The following is a 16,416-nucleotide window of genomic DNA, read 5'->3' as shown; positions in this document are numbered from 1 at the left end:
AGAGATGGCTCAGTGGTTAAAAATGTCTGCTGCTCTCCAGCACTCGGGAGGCAGAGGCAGGCGGATTTCTGAGTTCGAGGACAGCCTGGTCTACAAAGTGAGTTCCAGGACAGCCAGGGCTATACAGAGAAACCCTGTCTTGAAAAAAACAAAAACAAAAACAAAATGTCTGCCGCTCTTGCAGAAGACCTGAGTTTGGTTCCCACAACCGATGCTGAGCAATTCACAACCTCCTGCAATTACTGCTCCATGTGCACCAACTCTAAGTCTGTCTGTCTGTCTCTCAATCCTTTTTTTTTTTAAAGGAATTGACCTGTGGCCAGGCTTCCTCCAAAGGTGGGCTGTTACCCATGACCTCTAGTCAATGCCATGACCTTTAAGACAAATGCATGATGGGGCTGCGAGATGGCTCAGTGGGTAAATGCATTGACCACCAAGCCTGATACCGAGTCTATCCCAGAGACCCACATGATGGGAACAATCAACTCCTGTATGCTGTCCTCTGGGCTTCATACATGTGCTGTGACATATGTGAGCACACACACACACACACACACACACACACACGTAAATGTAATTTTATAAGGAAGAGAAGGTGGATCAGGGAGGAGTTAGGAGGGTAGGGGGTGAATACATACATTATACATTATAAGCATACATTATAAAAAATTCTCAAAGACTAAAACAATGTGAGGCTCAAGAGATGGGCCAGTAGCCAGGTAGTGGTGGCACACGCCTTTAATCCCAGTACTTGGGAGGCAGAGGCAGGCAGATTTCTGAGTTTGAGGCCAGCCTGGTCTACAAAGTGAGTTCCAGGACAGCCAGGGCTACACAGAGAAACCCTGTCTCGGGAAAAACAAAAACAAACAAACAAACAAACAAAAAAAAAAGAGATGGGCCAGCAAAACTGCTCTTACAGAGGACCTGGTTTGATTCCCAGCCCCCACATGGTGGCTCACAACCATTCATAGCTCCAATTCCAGGGAATCCACTGCCCCTTTCTGGTCTCTATAGGCACTAAGCATACACGTGATGTGCATACATACATGCAGGCAAGTATTCATACACATAAAAAAGAAATCTAAATTTTTTAAATTATACTTTAAAGGATAGACACAGAGTCCTGTTTGGGCACTGTACATAGTGGCAGAAGCACTAGAAGAAGACAACTCGTGGTGGTTTGAGAGAGAATTGTTGCCTGTAGGCTCGGATATTTGAACACTTGGTCCCCAGTTAGTAGTGCTGATTGGGGGAGGCTGTGGCATCTTGGGAGGTGGAGCCTTGCTGGAGGAAGGATGCCACTGGGGCAGGCTTTGAGTGGGCTTGTCCACTCTGTTTTCTCTCTGCTGCATGCTTGCATTTGGAGATGTGAGCTCTCAGGTGTCTGTTCCTACCAGGCCAGCTACTTGCTACTATGTCTCTACCATGGTGGACACCGATCCCTCTGGAACCAGAAGCCCAAACAAACCCTTCCTCCTATAAGTTGCCTTGGTCATGGTGTCTTATCATAGCAACAGATTCAAGCTGACCTTAGGACAATCTAGCTTTTCTCATTCCAAGAAACCAGATCCAGAGCTCACAGCTTAGGAACTGAAGCGCTTACTAGTTACTGTACGACCAGACTGCCCACTCCACTGCACAGTTTCCGTACTAGCGAGTCAGTGCCCAGTGCATACTAAGAAGCCCAGTGCCACCTGGCTCCACTCACCTGCTACTTACAGTCTATGTTACCAAGTCTTACCCTGCTCTCTTTCAAAAGAAATTGGTGTTTAGTAACTTTAAATAGGAGAAAGTCAAAGTTTCTGTCTTTTGCCTCTGCTCGAGTTGGCTATCTGTTGAGTGGACTCACAAGATGCAGAGACCCTGACTCAGCAACCAAAGGAGCCCTCAGCCCACGCAGCCCACGCAGCCACCTGCTGCCAGGCCAGATGCTCAAGAGAAACACAGGCTGAAGAGATCCAGAAGCAGGTGCGTCCTTACCTCCTCGGCGGGCAGGGCGCACTGCTGCACAATATACTCAACCATCACCTCTCCTCCAGGCTGCTCCAAGTAGCCGTGGTGGGCCATGGCACTGATCACCTGCACCACAGCCCGTTTCACCTGCCCAGAACCGAGAGAAGGTCAGCAAGGGCCTCAGGGGCCACATCTGGTCCTGTGCTACATTTGCACCCACACCTGCACCCACATCTGCATCACCATACACATGCCCATACACACCTGCACCCACATCTGTATCAGTACCATACCCACGCCCACACACACCTACACACCTGCACCCACATCTGCATCAGCACCATACCCATGCCCACACACACCTACACACCTGCACCCACATCTGCATCAGCACCATACCCATGCCCACACACACCTACACACCTGCACCCACATCTGCATCACCATACACATGCCCATACACACCTGCACCCACATCTGTATCAGCACCATACCCACGCCCACACACACCTACACACCTGCACCCACATCTGTATCAGCACCATACCCACGCCCATACACACCTACACACCTGTACCCACATCTGTATCAGCACCATACCCACGCCCATACACACAGTGCCTACAGCTGCGCCTGCATCTACACTCACACACTCACACACACACACACACACACACACACACACACTGGTTTGTACACCTACACCACACCTGTACCTACAGCCGCACTTGCGCCTACACTTACACACACATTGGTTTATATGTCTACGCCCACATCTGTACCCACAACTGCTGCAGTCCCCAGCGCCTGGCTTCGCGGAAGCCTGCTCAGCTCTCAGCTAGCGGCCTGTTAGCCACCTGTGACACGTGCAGCTCTGCAAAGGAAGGCCTCGTGTCCTGCTCTCCCACACACTTTTGTCCCTTCCTCCCAGCCCTTCAGAAGTCACCTTATCTCGCCAACTGCATCCTTTATGGGCTGTTACCAGGCTTCATCCTCAAGTCTATGGAAACGGCTCTGATAAAAGCCTGCTCCAAAGCCCCCTGGCCTCCAGCTTGACCCCCACTTATACTCAGGGAGTTTTGGTGCGTAACAGACCAGTCCCATCTGCACCGTTCATCTAGACTTAAGCTATAGGACTGGTGTCCTTCAGGATGGCTCTCTTGGGTGACACCCGTGTTTCCTATGATGTGCTATGGCCCTGGTTGTTTGACCCCTCCCCCAGGCAATGTCTCCCAGGCCTTTGCCTGTTGCCCAAGCATGCCTAGTTCTGGGGCTGCATGGCCAGCCTGATAAGACAAATCAGTGACGTTTACTCCGAGCCAATGTCTCCTCTGGCTCACTTACCCTAACAGACCCCGGCCTTTGACCCCGGCCTTAGCCTTTTGTACAAGTCTCTCAGGAGCCTTCAGCTGCATCCTGAGAGTGCTTTCCCTTCCTGGAATGTTGCAGCGAGTGTGGCTGCCCCAAGGAAGCTTCCTGAGAGCCTCACCTCCTCATAGCCCCACACCTGATCATCTAATGTGGCTATAGGAAAGGGTGGTCTAGGTTGGTAGCCATCTGCCCAGGCTGAGTGCGCATGCACATGCTCACTCCATACTGTGGACGGCTCATTGTCTGGACCCACAATGAGGGAATATGCAGGTTAGAAAGCTGGGATTTAGAGTTTATGTCAGGAGCTCCTGCAGAAATAACAGCAGGATACAGAGGAGGTCCTTGGAAGCAGCCAGGTGGCACAGATGCTGCAATGCTCTCAGGAAGGGCTAGGGTCCTGCTGCCTCTGAGCAGGCCAGCCCTACTAACACCGTAGTGCTCAGAAGGCTAGGGAGGCCTGCCTTGCCCAAAAAGGAGTCTAATCTGTTTCCTGGACTCCTGGGAGCCCTTGAGATAACCTACTTGGTAAGAGTGTGTCATGATCTGGGACCAGAGACATCTCCCATAGTCAAAGTCTAGAACGCAGGTGGGAACCTGCAGGCCACATGCTATCAGTCCCATCTTCAGAGGGGCTGGAGGCTGAGTGTGGCCATACAGACAGTCCAGCACATCCCTGTAACAGGGCTCTAAGACTAAAGGAATGGCCTTGGTTGGCAATGCTCCCAGGTGTGGGCACACATTGCTGCCGGGGGGGCTACTACTGCCCAGCTCACAGAAGGCAATGGGAAGCTTCAGGTTTGTCCCTCCTGAACTCTGTCCCAGGCTGATATCTGTTTTTGAGACAAAAATCTAATTATGTAGCCGAAGACAGCCAGAACTCCTATCACCAACTTTCAAGTGCTCAGATGACAGTCATGAGCCACCACACCCAGCCCCCTAGCAGAGTTCAACCGTCCCTGAGTTGAAAGTGGTGAGGATGCCTGATGCCTGAGTTCCCTGAGTCCTTTGTGAATGGCGGATCTCGGGCTGGTGCTGGAGCACTCTGGGCCTACGACAGGCACCAGCCCTGAGGTGCCTTTGGTTCGCTACCGGTTCACTAAGACAACGTGGAAATGTAGTCTGCCCACACTGCATGTGTGCATCTCTCTGCCTGCTTGCACCCAGAGGCTGGTAGGATAGGAACTTCCGGTGCTCTGACTGCTCTTCTGTTGGTTGCTCACGATGAGCCAAGCAACCCGGTCTGTCCCCACAGTGGCCCAGGCCAACCTTCCACTGTACCTTATCGTTGGTGTCCAGAAGAGGCAGCCTCATGGAGGAGAGGATAAAGGGCTGCTTAGCCTCCATCTGAGCGGCTGCAAGAAACAAACAAGGTGACTTAGTGCCTGTAACCAAGGCCAGCCATCCTATCTGCATCTACCTTGAAGTCTAGGCCTCAAAGGGTCTGGCCTCACTTGGTCCTCATGTCGAAGGAGAAATGGGCATTACCCCCCACCCCCAATAACATTTTCCCTAATCCTCAGCTAAAAGGAATGTTTAATTCTCCTTAGGGTCCTTTGCGTGAAGAACCTGTGCTCTCAATCGTGCGAGGCTGCAACACAGTGTGCTGCAAACTCCTGCAGGGCTGGCGCAGGCACGGGGCAGGACCCTGCAGAGTGAAGGGACCAGGGAAGCGCCTGTTAGACAGGAGCCCCAGCAAAGCCAGCTGAGACATCTGTTCTGCCTTTTTCCACTGCTAAATGGTGCACCCACTCTGAGAACGGACAGTTCTGGGTAAGTGAATTTAAGCAAAGCTCTTTGTATCGCATGCTCACTTGTGCTCCCTACTAAATAAACTTGCCTTGCCATATGTAGCTGGCTTTTTGAGAGCGTCACCTTTCAAAACAATCGTTCTCTGGCTCATACAAAAGAGGTCATCATGAAAGCACAGTACCAGTAAGAGGTACAAGAAGGGCTGGGAGTGAAGCCCACACATGCACCTAAGGGGTAGCCGTAATGTAGAATACTGAGGCCACTAGGAACAGAATTCAAATTCTGCTCTGAATCTGTTTTCTGCAAGCCCCACCCTTCTTTCCTACAAACTGTAACACACACATTTCTCAACCCCTAGCCTAAGCAAACAATGATTAGGATGATGAATTTCAAGGGGCTAGGAGTGTTGGAGCGATGGCTCAGTGGTTAGGGAGTACTGGGGGATGGCTCAGAGATTGGGAGTGTTGGAGGGATGGCTCAGTGGTTAGGGGGTGCTAGAGAAATTGCTGAGGGGTAATCGAGTACTGGAGGAATGGCTCAGTGGTTAGGGGGTACTAGAGGGTTGGCTCAGTGTTTAGGGGGTACTGGAGGGATGGCTCAGTGGTTATGGGGTACTGGAGGGATGGCTCAGTGCTTAGAGGGTGCTGGAGGGTTGGCTCAGTGGTTATGGGGTGCTGGAGGGTTGGCTCAATGATTAAGAGCAAATACTGTTTTTCCAGAGGAATGAGTTCATTTCCCAAACCCAGATCAGGTGGCTCACAACCAGCTCCAGGGAAATCAGGCACCTTGGTCTCTGGGCACTTACACTCCTGTGTACATATCCACAAGCAGACTACACAGATAAACTAAAATAAGTTAAAAAGAAAAAAGATAAAGATAAAACCTAAGGTGGGCTGTGGCCGGTAGCTCAGTGCGTGACGGTGCTACCATCAAGACCGTAAGCAGTGCTCCGTGGGACCAACATGGCAGAAGGAGAATGGACTTCTGCAAGTTGTCCTCTGATGCCCACCCCTCTTCACGGCACTCACACACCCATAATGAGTAATCAATTAATTAAAGGAGAGTGATTTGAGCACATCTTGTTACAAAGCTAACTGGTTGGCAGCTGAGGCAGTAAGTAGAGAAGTGGCTCCCATTCTGGGGAAGTCAGTGCTGCTGTGACGGAGCTGGTGTCAGTCACCGGTCTGCCTAACGTCTGGAGTTTCTCACATGACCCAGACCAACCGCTGCTGCTGCTGCTGCTGTTGCTGTGGCTCTGGGGGCTCCTTCTTGCTGAGAACCAGCAACATAACCTTATATGCCAAATATGTGTGTGTGTGTGCGTGTGTGTGTGTGCCCAAGCTTACTTGTGCGCGTCGTGTGTTGATATAGGGTTTCTCTGTATCCCTGGCTGTCCTGGCACTCACTCTGTAGACCAGGCTGGCCTTGAACTCCCGAGTCTTGGGATTAAAGGCATGAGCCACCACCTGACCCATCTCCTAATACTATAAAGAAGACTGAGGCCAGCCACTAAGTGCTTGACTGGGCCGCACAGACACTAACCCCAGAATGATGCCCAGAGCACCAGCCTAGCCCTGTGCAATGAGAACGCTCACATTTATGAGCCATTCTATATGTCTCTAGAGTGGATTTCACCTTTTGCAATAAATTTTAAATGGATACTACGAAGTGGCTATCACCGGATGTGATAAATGCCTGTAACCCCAACACTCAGAAGGAAGCAGGAGGAGCGTCAGCTCCAGGACAGCGGAGGAGGCTGACACAGGGAGCTAGTGTGTTCAAAGCCAACCTAGACCACAGAGCAAGGCCCTAGACTAAAAGGGAAAAGAGGCTGGAGAGATGGCTCAGCAGGTAAGAATTTGTACTGCTTTAGTAGAGGACCTGGGTTCAGATCCCTGAACTTACATCAGGCAGCACACGAGCACTGTAACTCCAGCACAGCATCAAATGCCTTTTGACCTCCACAGGCTCCTGCACATGAGCTCGCCCAGGCACACACGCACACACACACATAATAAATAATCTTTTTTTTTTTTTAAAGGAAAGAAAATAGGGAAGAAAAATGAGGGCACTGGGCACAATACAAGTAATAACTGCTCGTGACAATGTAGAGGCAGTTTGGTAAGAATGCCATCCCAGCCAGGTGGTGGCACACACCTTTAATCCCAGAACTCAGGAGGCAGAGGCAGGCAGACCTCTGAATTCAAGGCCAGCCTGGTGTACTAAGAGAGCACCAGGATAACTAGAGCTATGCAGAGAAACTCTGTCACAAAAAACAAACAGCCCCACCCTAAGATACTCCATGGCCTAGGCCCTACCTCCTCTGGAGCCACCACAACAAAGCCTGTTAAGGATCTTGACAGTAATATCATAAAATACAAGCCGGGCGTGGTGGCACACGCCTTTAATCCCAGCACTCGGGAGGCAGATGAAGGCGGATTTCTGAGTTTGAGGCCAGCCTGGTCTACAAAGTGAGTTCCAGGACAACCAGGGCTATGTAGAGAGACCCAATTTCAAAACAAAACAAAACAACCAAAAAAGAAAACAAAACAAGGGCTGGAGAAATGGCTCAGTGGTTAAGAGCACTGACTACTCTTCCAAAGGTCCTGAGTTCAAATCCCAACAATCACATGATGGCTCACAATCATCTGTACAGCTACAGTGTACTCATATACATAAAATAAATAAATAAATCTTTTAAAAAAGTAGTCAGACTCTGAAAGGTGGACACCACAGTTAAAAACAAACAAACAAACAAATCGATGGACAGTCTCTAGAAAGAGAGTCAAATAGAAATATTATTTACATATAAAGACATACATGGTTACATGTAAACATCTTGAAGATAAAGTTCTGGAGAGAGTATTCAGGGGTTAAGAGCACTGCTGCACTTTCAAAGGACCTGGGTTTGATTCTTAGTACCCGTATGTCAGCTCACAACCATCTGTAAGTCTAGTTCCAGAGTATCAGACACACTCTCCTGGCTCCCTGGGCACCAGATAAGCACACACCACACAGAAACACAAGCACACAAAACACCCACAAAAAATAATTAAAAAACCAAAAAGGAAAATCTTCAAAGTAGGCACAGTGGATAATGTATGCCTCTGATCCCAGCATGCACTCGGGAGGCAGATCTCTATGAGTTCAAGGTCAGCCTGCTATACTTAGTGAATTTCAGGTCAGCCAAAATTACCTAGTGAGACCCCTGTCTCAAAAACACAAAAGCAAAAACAAAAAACAACCTAAGCACAGCTAGTCTCTGGAATCTTAGGGCTGAAGACACAAAGGTGTGACTCATAAAGCAAGAAATTTAAAATTCACCTGTGTCCTGGCTGAGACTTTCATTCAAGTTCATCTTTAGATTCCTGGGGTTTCGGGTTTCTCCGGGAGCAACAGAAGGTCAGCTTTGTGAATTACTCTCCTGCTCCTAGCTTACAGGTTTTCCTGTCCACAGGAGAAGGGATACAAACCTGAGATCAGAGCGCCACCTAGTGTTAGAGGCTCAGACAGCACCAGGCACAGATCAAACTAGACTCCAGGAAAAGAAAGTCTGTGTGCTCTACCCTTGCCCTTCTCGGCGGCGGGGGGTGGGGATGGGGGGGGTGGGTGACTTGGGCAACCTTGGGAAAGGTGGTTTGTTTGGTAGCCTGGAACACATAACAGCTAAGCAGCGGCTTGCTGCAAAAGGAGTTACTCTGTCTAGTCTTCACTAGGTATCTTGGAAGAACAGAATGCATTCACCTGGTGGTGTTAAGACAAAGGCACACCTACAACCTGAAACTCTGCTCCTAGATACGCGTCCATCAAAGTGTGCACAGGGACAACAGAAAGAGAAGCAGTCTTCATTAGGGTCAGAAACTGGAAGAACCCACGTGCCTTGCTAACAAATGAGCACCTTGGAGATTAGCTTACTATACATTTCACAAAAAAATAAGTCAGATACAAAACGTTCCACAGTGTGCAATTTCTCACTCCTTATACAACATGCAAAACAGTCACACATTCTTGTGCACGAAGCTGCCCTTGCTGACCTGGCAACGGCCCCTGAGCACTGTCATCTGTTCTTTGTTCTTCATCCAGGTGGAAATAATGGGCTGTGTTATCACTTACTGAAAACAACAGCTACTATCTGTAGTATTCCTGTAGGTGAGCTGTACTTCAAATATTTAAGAGCATCTTAACTCTGTACTGATGAAGGTGAGAAGTTCTCTAAGGTAATCTACAGAAAGAAACAAAGCACACTATGGACTGTCTCCAGTAGAGAAAATTCTGTTTCTTGTATGCAGACATTTCCATATGACATGCCCAGAGAAAGAACATAGAGGAAAGAATGAAAATATAGGTAAACACAGAGTGCCTTCTGAAGTACACTTCGATAAAAAAACATCATTTTACTGTAATGAAGTCAATAAGAGCATCACACGGCTGGATGCAGGCATCCAGTCAAATGCTGCCTGTGGTGGCACTCACCTTCAATCCCAACATTTAGGAGGCAGAGGCAGGTGGATCTCTGTGAGTCTGAGGCCAGCCTGGTCTACAGAGCGAGTTCTCAGAAAGGTAGGGCTAATAGAGAGACTGTCAGAAAAAAAGAAAGAAAGAAAGGAAGGAAGGAAGGAAGGAAGGAAGGAAGGAAGGAAGGAAGGAAGGAAGGAAGGGAGAAAAGGAAGGAAGAAGAGAAGAGAAGAGAAGAGAAGAGAAGAGAAGAGAAGAGAAGAGAAGAGAAAAAGAAAAAGAGGTATCCAGTCAAACAACCCCTGCCCAGCCCTGAATGCTGCACGCCTCAGTGAACGTCTACACAGCTAGAAGCCCATTCTGAAGCCATGCAGCATCTGCTATAGTTTTCTATTTTCACTATCAATGAATTTTTATATACCTAACCATCTTATCCATCAAACCCATCACCACCACCAAAACAACCAAACAAGAAAACAATGGCAGAGTTAGAACTAGAAAAGCATCATACTTTTCATTTGCCCTTGTCCAACCCATGTGGCCTTTCACCTGAATCCCAATCCACTGGTGAACTCTTAAATGTAAACATGCACGCATGCAAGCACACGTGCGCGCGAGAACACACACACACACGCACACACACACACACACACACACACACACACGCACGCACGCACGCATGCACCTACGCACGCACCTGCGCACGTGCACGCGCACGCACACACACACACACACACACACACACACGCACCTGCACCCGCACCCTAAACAACCACTACCAAGAGTCTACTTCTGGTGCCTTAACCACTGCCAGAAGAGCCCAGGCAACAGGATGTTCCTTTCTGAACCTCCTATCTAATGCCACCCAATGTGACCTGTGATGGTTAGTATATGCTTGGCCCAGGGCGCTATTAGCAGGTATGGCCTTGTAGGAGTAGGTGTGTCACCGCGGGCGTGGTCTCTAAGACTCTCATCCTAGCTGCCTGGAAGCCAGTATTCTGTTAGCAGCCTTCAGATAAAGATGGAGAAATCTCAGCTCCTCCTGCACCATGCCTGCCTGGATGCTGCCATGCTCCTGCCTTGATGATAATGCACTGAACCTCTGAACCTGTAAGCCAGCCCCAATTAAATGTTGTCCTTTATAAGACTTGCCTTGGCCCCTGTGGGGCTGGAGAGATGGCTCAGCGGTTAAGAGCACTGACTGCTCTTCTGGAGGTCCTGAGTTCAAATCCCAGCAACCACATGGTGGCTCACAACCATCCATAATGAAATCTAATTACATATAATAAATAAATAAATCTAAAAAAAAAAAAAAAAAGACTTGCCTTGGTCATGGTGTCTGCTCACAGCAGTAAAACCCTAACTAAGGCATGACCCATGTCCACTCTTTGCTGACCTCTGACAGGGCATGAATAGAACTCACCAGACCACAAACCCACGTGTACAACTATAATTATCTTTATGAAACTTATTGCTCAATAAGTTTGCTTATTTCAATCAAATAAGTCTCCCTTAAAAGCAGGAAACTGGGGGCTGAAAGTGTTGCCCAGCGTGTGTGGAACCCTAAGTTCTAACCTGTGGTGCTTTGGTTGGAAATGGCCCCAGTTGGTGGAAGTGTTAGGGAAGGATTAGGAGATGTGACTTTGTTGGAGGACGTGTGTCACTGGGGACAGGTTCTGAGCTTCTAAAGTCCTGGCTGCTTCTAGTTATCAAATGTCTGCCCATGAGCACTTGCTCTCAATTGTCACCCGCCTCCAAATAAACCTCTTCTTCTGATAAGTTCCCTTGCTCACGGTGTCTCATCACAGCAATAACTAAAACACAGTGCAATTTTGAAGACCGCCAAGCTAAAACACTACCACTAACAGTAACTCATAGTAGGATGTTTTGGTCATCCAAACGATGGGCATGACCCCAGTGGTACTGTCCCACACTGGAGCACAGGAGGCTCTTACCAGCCGAGTTGATGATGTGTCTCAGGATCTGCAGGGTACCCACGCGGAGCCTCTCGTTGCTGGTGTCCAGCCTGGGCAGTAAGAAGGCCAGCAGACGGTCAGGAGAGCAGCAGGCTGCAGGGCGACATGCGCATCAGATACTGTCTAACAGTCTCTCTGCTCCATGCTTGCACCCTAAGCTCGCCAGGGCTGAGTCTGTTCACGTTGGTCATTCTGTAACTGGAGCTTGGCAGGACAGGGAAGGCAAAACTCACTGTGGGGAGTGGGAGAGACTCAACTTCCTGGCCATCAATTCCCCCAGGGTTTCTTTGAATAGCTGTATAGAGTGAAGAGTCAGACTAACACATAGGGGACTCTAACACCAAAGGGGTAGCACTGCATGTGAGACTCAGACCTGGGGTCACCAGGACCAGTGGGTTCATCCCAACTTAATTCATGGGGAACCCACGAGGGACCCCTCAGAGATCCTCCTGCTTCGGGGTTGGTCTGCAGCTAAGAACAATTCGCAAACACTCGGATGCTGACCCTGTCTGACGTCTAACTTGGACCTTTATCGCTGACAATGGGAACCTTTTGGAAATGACCATGGTTGAGTTCTCTCACCTTTGTGAAGCAATGTCCATGACAGTAAAAATTGGCCCACCCTCCCCCCACACTCTGGGCCAGCTGGACCAGTCTCTTAGCTTTCCTCCCTCCAGACTCTAGGTGGGTGCTGATGTCACTGGTCTTCAGTGGCAGGAAAGTCACAAGCCTCTGCCTGACCCTCAAGCTGGCAAGCAGGCTGAGACAGGATGCAGGCACCAGGGACAGATCTGGTAGACCAGGCTCTGACTGATCTAGACCAACAGGCTCCAGGTAACACATGGAAAGATGCTGTAGCTGGGGGTGGGGTCAGGTAGTGCCAGACTGATGGCCAGAGTCAGACAGCCACATGCAAATGTTGAAGTGGATGAGGGTCAAGGAAGGAATGTATGGGATGGGAGACAGAAGCCTCTAGGCTGAGACAAGCAGAGCTAGAACACACATTCCAGTGAAGAGCAGAACTCGCAGGCTGTAACCAAGACCAAGGCTCTGCTTGAGGCCCTAACCCTGCCTCAGCCTGAGACAAAAAGCCATTACCCCCCTCAAAGAGGACAGCAGACCAGGCTTCAGGGCACACGATTGTAACTCTGGTATTTGGGACCCCAAGGCAGAAGGACCATGAACTCAAGGCCAGCTGAGCCAAAAGAACAGTGAGATCTTGTGTTGGTTTTCATTCATAATAATAATAATAATAATAGACAACTGGCTCAGACACATCCTCTGAGGCTTCCTTACACAGAAGCCAGCACCCCACCCGGGCCACCACTCACCCAGCACTGTGAAGCAGCGAAGCACCTCCTTCTGGCTGTTCATCACCAGGGGGCTCGAGGACTCCACAGGCACACAAATCTGCTCCAGGAGACAGGACAGCGGTTATGGTGACACACACAAATCTGCTCCAGGAGACAGGACAGCGGTTATGGTGACACACACAAATCTGCTCCAGGAGACAGGACAGCGGTTATGGTGACACACACAAATCTGCTCCAGGAGACAGGACAGCGGTTATGGTGACAGACTCACTGTCACGTCAGGGCCCTGCTGTGCAATGGGTAGGCGGCTCTACCTCACCTAGGGGTACTGGAAAGGATTTTGTTGTTGCTGTTTTTGTATTTAGAAAAATTTTAAAGGGGGGTCTGGAGAGATGGCTCAGTGGTTAAGAGGTCTAGCTGCTCTCCCAGAGGGCCGGGGTTCAATTCTCAGCACCCCCATGGCGGCTCACAACTGTAACTAGAGCAGCAGAGGACTTGAAATCTCTTCTAATCTCTGTGGGTCCCCGGCACATGGTACACAGATAACTATGTGGGCTACACACCAATCATGCAAAATAAAATAATTTAAAGATCTGCTTTACTATTTAATGTGTTTGCCTGACTTGCTGGAGCCCTTGGAGGTAAAGAGGGTGGGAAATTCCCTTGGACTAGGGTTAGAAAGTTGTGAGCTGTCATGTGGGTACTGGGAATCAAACCCAACGTCAGTCTGCAAGAGCAACAACGATTCCTAACCACTGAACCATCTCTTTAGCCTATGCTTTTGCTTCTTTTGAGACATGAGCCGGGAGACATGATTCACGTAGCCGAGGCAGGCCTTGAACTCATATCTCCTGCCTCAGTGTCACTATTAGAAGCATGTGCCACCACACTTGAAGAGGTAAGCAGTATTACAGCCCTGCTACAGTATTAGTGCTAGTTGTACTTTCTTTTCTCACTTTGTTTTGTGAGAGAGAAAGAAAGAGAGATTAATGTCATGTATGTGAGTACACTATTGCTGTCTTCAGACTTACCAGAAAAGATCCCATTGCAGATGGCTGTGAACCACCATGTGGTTGCTGGGAATTGAACTCAGGACCTCTAGAAGAGCAGTCAGTGCTCTTAACCACTGAGCCATCTCTCCAGCCTCTTCATTTTGGTTTGCTTTTTGAGACTAATTCTTTCTATATAACCCTTGCTATCCTGGAACTCACTATGTAGATCAGACTGGCCTCAAATTGACAGAGATCTGTCTGCCTCTGTCTCCCAAATGCTGGGATTAAAGGCATGTGCCACTACTCTCAGCCTAGTAAGTTCTTTTTTAAAGATTTCCTCATTTTCAGCCTGTAACTTTGTCACATGCCTTTGATCCCGGTCTGAGGCCAGCCTTCTGGTCTACACGGTGAGTTCCAGGACAGCCAGGACTACACAGAGAAACCCTGTCCTGAAAAACAAAAACAAAACAAGATTTATTTTACTTATATGAGTTTTATTTTGCCCGTGAGTGTGTGTGTGTGTGTGTGTGTGTGTGTGTGTGTGTGTGTATACCAAATGTATGTATTGGATCTTCTGGAGTCACAGGTCCTGAGGCAACATATGGGTGCTAGAAACTGAACTTGGCTTGGGTCCTGTGGAAGAGCAGCAGGTAAGTTAAACTGCTGTCTCTCCAGCCTCCAGCACCAGTAAGTTCTTTTTCTTTATTTTTTTATTTTTTGGTTTTTCAAGACATGGTTTCTCTGTGGAGCCTGGGCTGTCCTGCAAGTTGCTCTGTAGACCAGACTGACCTCAAACTCAGAGAGATCTGCCTGTCTCTGCCTCCTCCCAAGTGCTAGGACTAAAGGCGCGTGCCACCACCAGCAGGCTCCATAAGTTCTTTTTATAAAGAATATTCACTTACTATCATTATTTGTGTGTGTGTGTGTGTGTGTGTGTGTGTGTGTGTGTGTGTAGGGGGGCATGTGCGATGGTACCCAGGCAGAGACCAGAGAACACCTCAATGGAGTCAGCTCTTCTACCTTTATGTGGGGTTCCAGTGTGAGTGGCAAGCGCCTTTACCCATGGAGCCAGCTCACGAGCCCAGTGGTGTAAGTTGTTACTGTAGGACTCCCTGATGTTGGAGCATGGGGCAGTCTGATTCCCTAACTGGCAACTTTCAGATTCTCCCCTGCTGTAAAAATGACTGTCAGCCAAACAGCCAGACATCCTACCTACCCTTATGAACCCTCCACAGACACCATGAGGGAACTACATACTCTGGTTGCTTGCTCTGGTTCTTGAAGCTACAGACTATGTCAGAACTATTTCAAAGCTTACACTGGACTTTTTGTTATAACAAGGCTTAGAGAACGCTAATGATCCTGTAGCCACTTCTACCTGGGTTAGAGAGGGAACGTCTTCTGATGGCCTACCGGAGAGCAAGTGCTGGACAGGTGCTAAAGGGCCAAGGCTGTGTGGCTCCTATGAACGTAAGCTTTTATTTGCAAGGGAACTTGGCTGTGATTGGTTTAAACACCTCTCTTCTGGCGATATTACATAGATAAGTGAGATGCTTGAGTCATTTGGTGAGTCAGCTGAGAGGCACCCAAATGCTCTGTGTAACATGGGGGTCCAATACAAGGCTTCCCTCAAGTGATCTTTTCTGGCTTGCTTTTAGAAATAGGGCCAATGAGACAGGAAGCCATAGCAGAGAACGTATTTCGGCAACAAGGGCAGAAGCAGCAAAGCCACAGCATCAGTGGCCGAGTTCAAGCTGCCCAGGCAGCTGGCTGCTTACAGCTGCGGACAACAGCTCAACGGCTGACAGAGGGACAGAGCCGGAGCAAGACCGCCAGCTCTAGCAGGGAGGGCAGAGCTGAGACAGAAGACCAGAAGAGCCACAGGAGAGCGACTGCGTGCACTGGATCTAGGGAGCTGGCTAGCCTTTAGGGCCTAAAGTCTTTCCCTCCCCAGGCCCAGGAGCTGTAACACTGGCTCCAGGTAATTCCTGCTACTCGAGGCCAGAGTGAGAGCTGCAACGTTAGAGGCTGTAACCGGCTTCTATCAAATGCTGAGGGATACAAAAGCTGCCTAGCACCCAAACAGTGGCTTACAACTAGTTGAAGAGTTCAACTAGACGCCCTCTTGTGTGAGTCAACGCCCTCTTCTGGCCACAACGGGTACATACCTGGTACATGGACATACATGCAGGCAAAACACTCATAAACATAAAACCAAATATATAAATCTTAAACAATGTTTTAAACAGTCACACTCACTACAAAGCCAAACCAAAGCTAAACACTGTTCAACCAACTATACTCAGCCTGTTTAAGAGAACAGTGTAACCAACCTTACCATCTTGGATTTCCCATCCTCAGCTTTTACAACCCAAGATAATGTATAGTTTTTGTTTTGGTTTTGTTTTTTGTTTTTTGTTTTTTTCCAAAATTACAGCCTCGGCTGAAGACTGGCAACTCTCTAGCACTTCCTTGGGACGGACTCTAGCATCAGACTGGAACTCCCAGTCTCATGGACTGAGCAACTGCTGGATCCTGGCCTTTCTGTCAGGACCCAGACAGTGTTGGACTCCTTGGATCACACAGCCATGCTAAGACAGACAGACA

At 48.9% G+C, this 16,416-nt stretch overlaps 1 protein-coding gene across 19 annotated transcripts in view; it reads right to left on the bottom strand.

Moving 5' to 3' along the window:
• Mroh1 (maestro heat-like repeat family member 1) overlaps positions 1 to 16,416 on the bottom strand; it is a 72,602-nt gene that overhangs the window by 27,224 nt on the left and 28,962 nt on the right. For 15 of the 19 annotated variants that reach the window (XR_003951366.1, XR_001781513.1, XR_001781512.1 and 12 more), the window contains 4 exons: positions 12,836 to 12,914; positions 11,484 to 11,597; positions 4,603 to 4,676; positions 1,981 to 2,100 (listed from right to left, as the gene is read on the bottom strand). Coding sequence is in view for 15 of the 19 variants with exons in the window: in XM_017316554.2 (XP_017172043.1) it covers positions 1,981 to 2,100; positions 4,603 to 4,676; positions 11,484 to 11,597; positions 12,836 to 12,914 (387 nt within the window). In the remaining 4 variants the exon portion in view is untranslated. Of the gene's footprint in view, positions 1 to 1,980; positions 2,101 to 4,602; positions 4,677 to 8,397; positions 8,486 to 11,483; positions 11,598 to 12,835; positions 12,915 to 13,848; positions 14,259 to 16,416 lie in introns of those variants that run through there. The other 4 variants (XM_030248485.1, XM_030248486.1, XR_003951365.1 and 1 more) reach the window with 3 other exon arrangements.

The sequence above is a fragment of the Mus musculus genome, chromosome 15 (genome assembly GCF_000001635.26).
Source record: "Mus musculus strain C57BL/6J chromosome 15, GRCm38.p6 C57BL/6J".
In the NCBI taxonomy this organism is placed as follows: Eukaryota; Metazoa; Chordata; class Mammalia; order Rodentia; family Muridae; genus Mus; species Mus musculus.
This window is presented reverse-complemented; position numbering and strand designations above follow the sequence as displayed.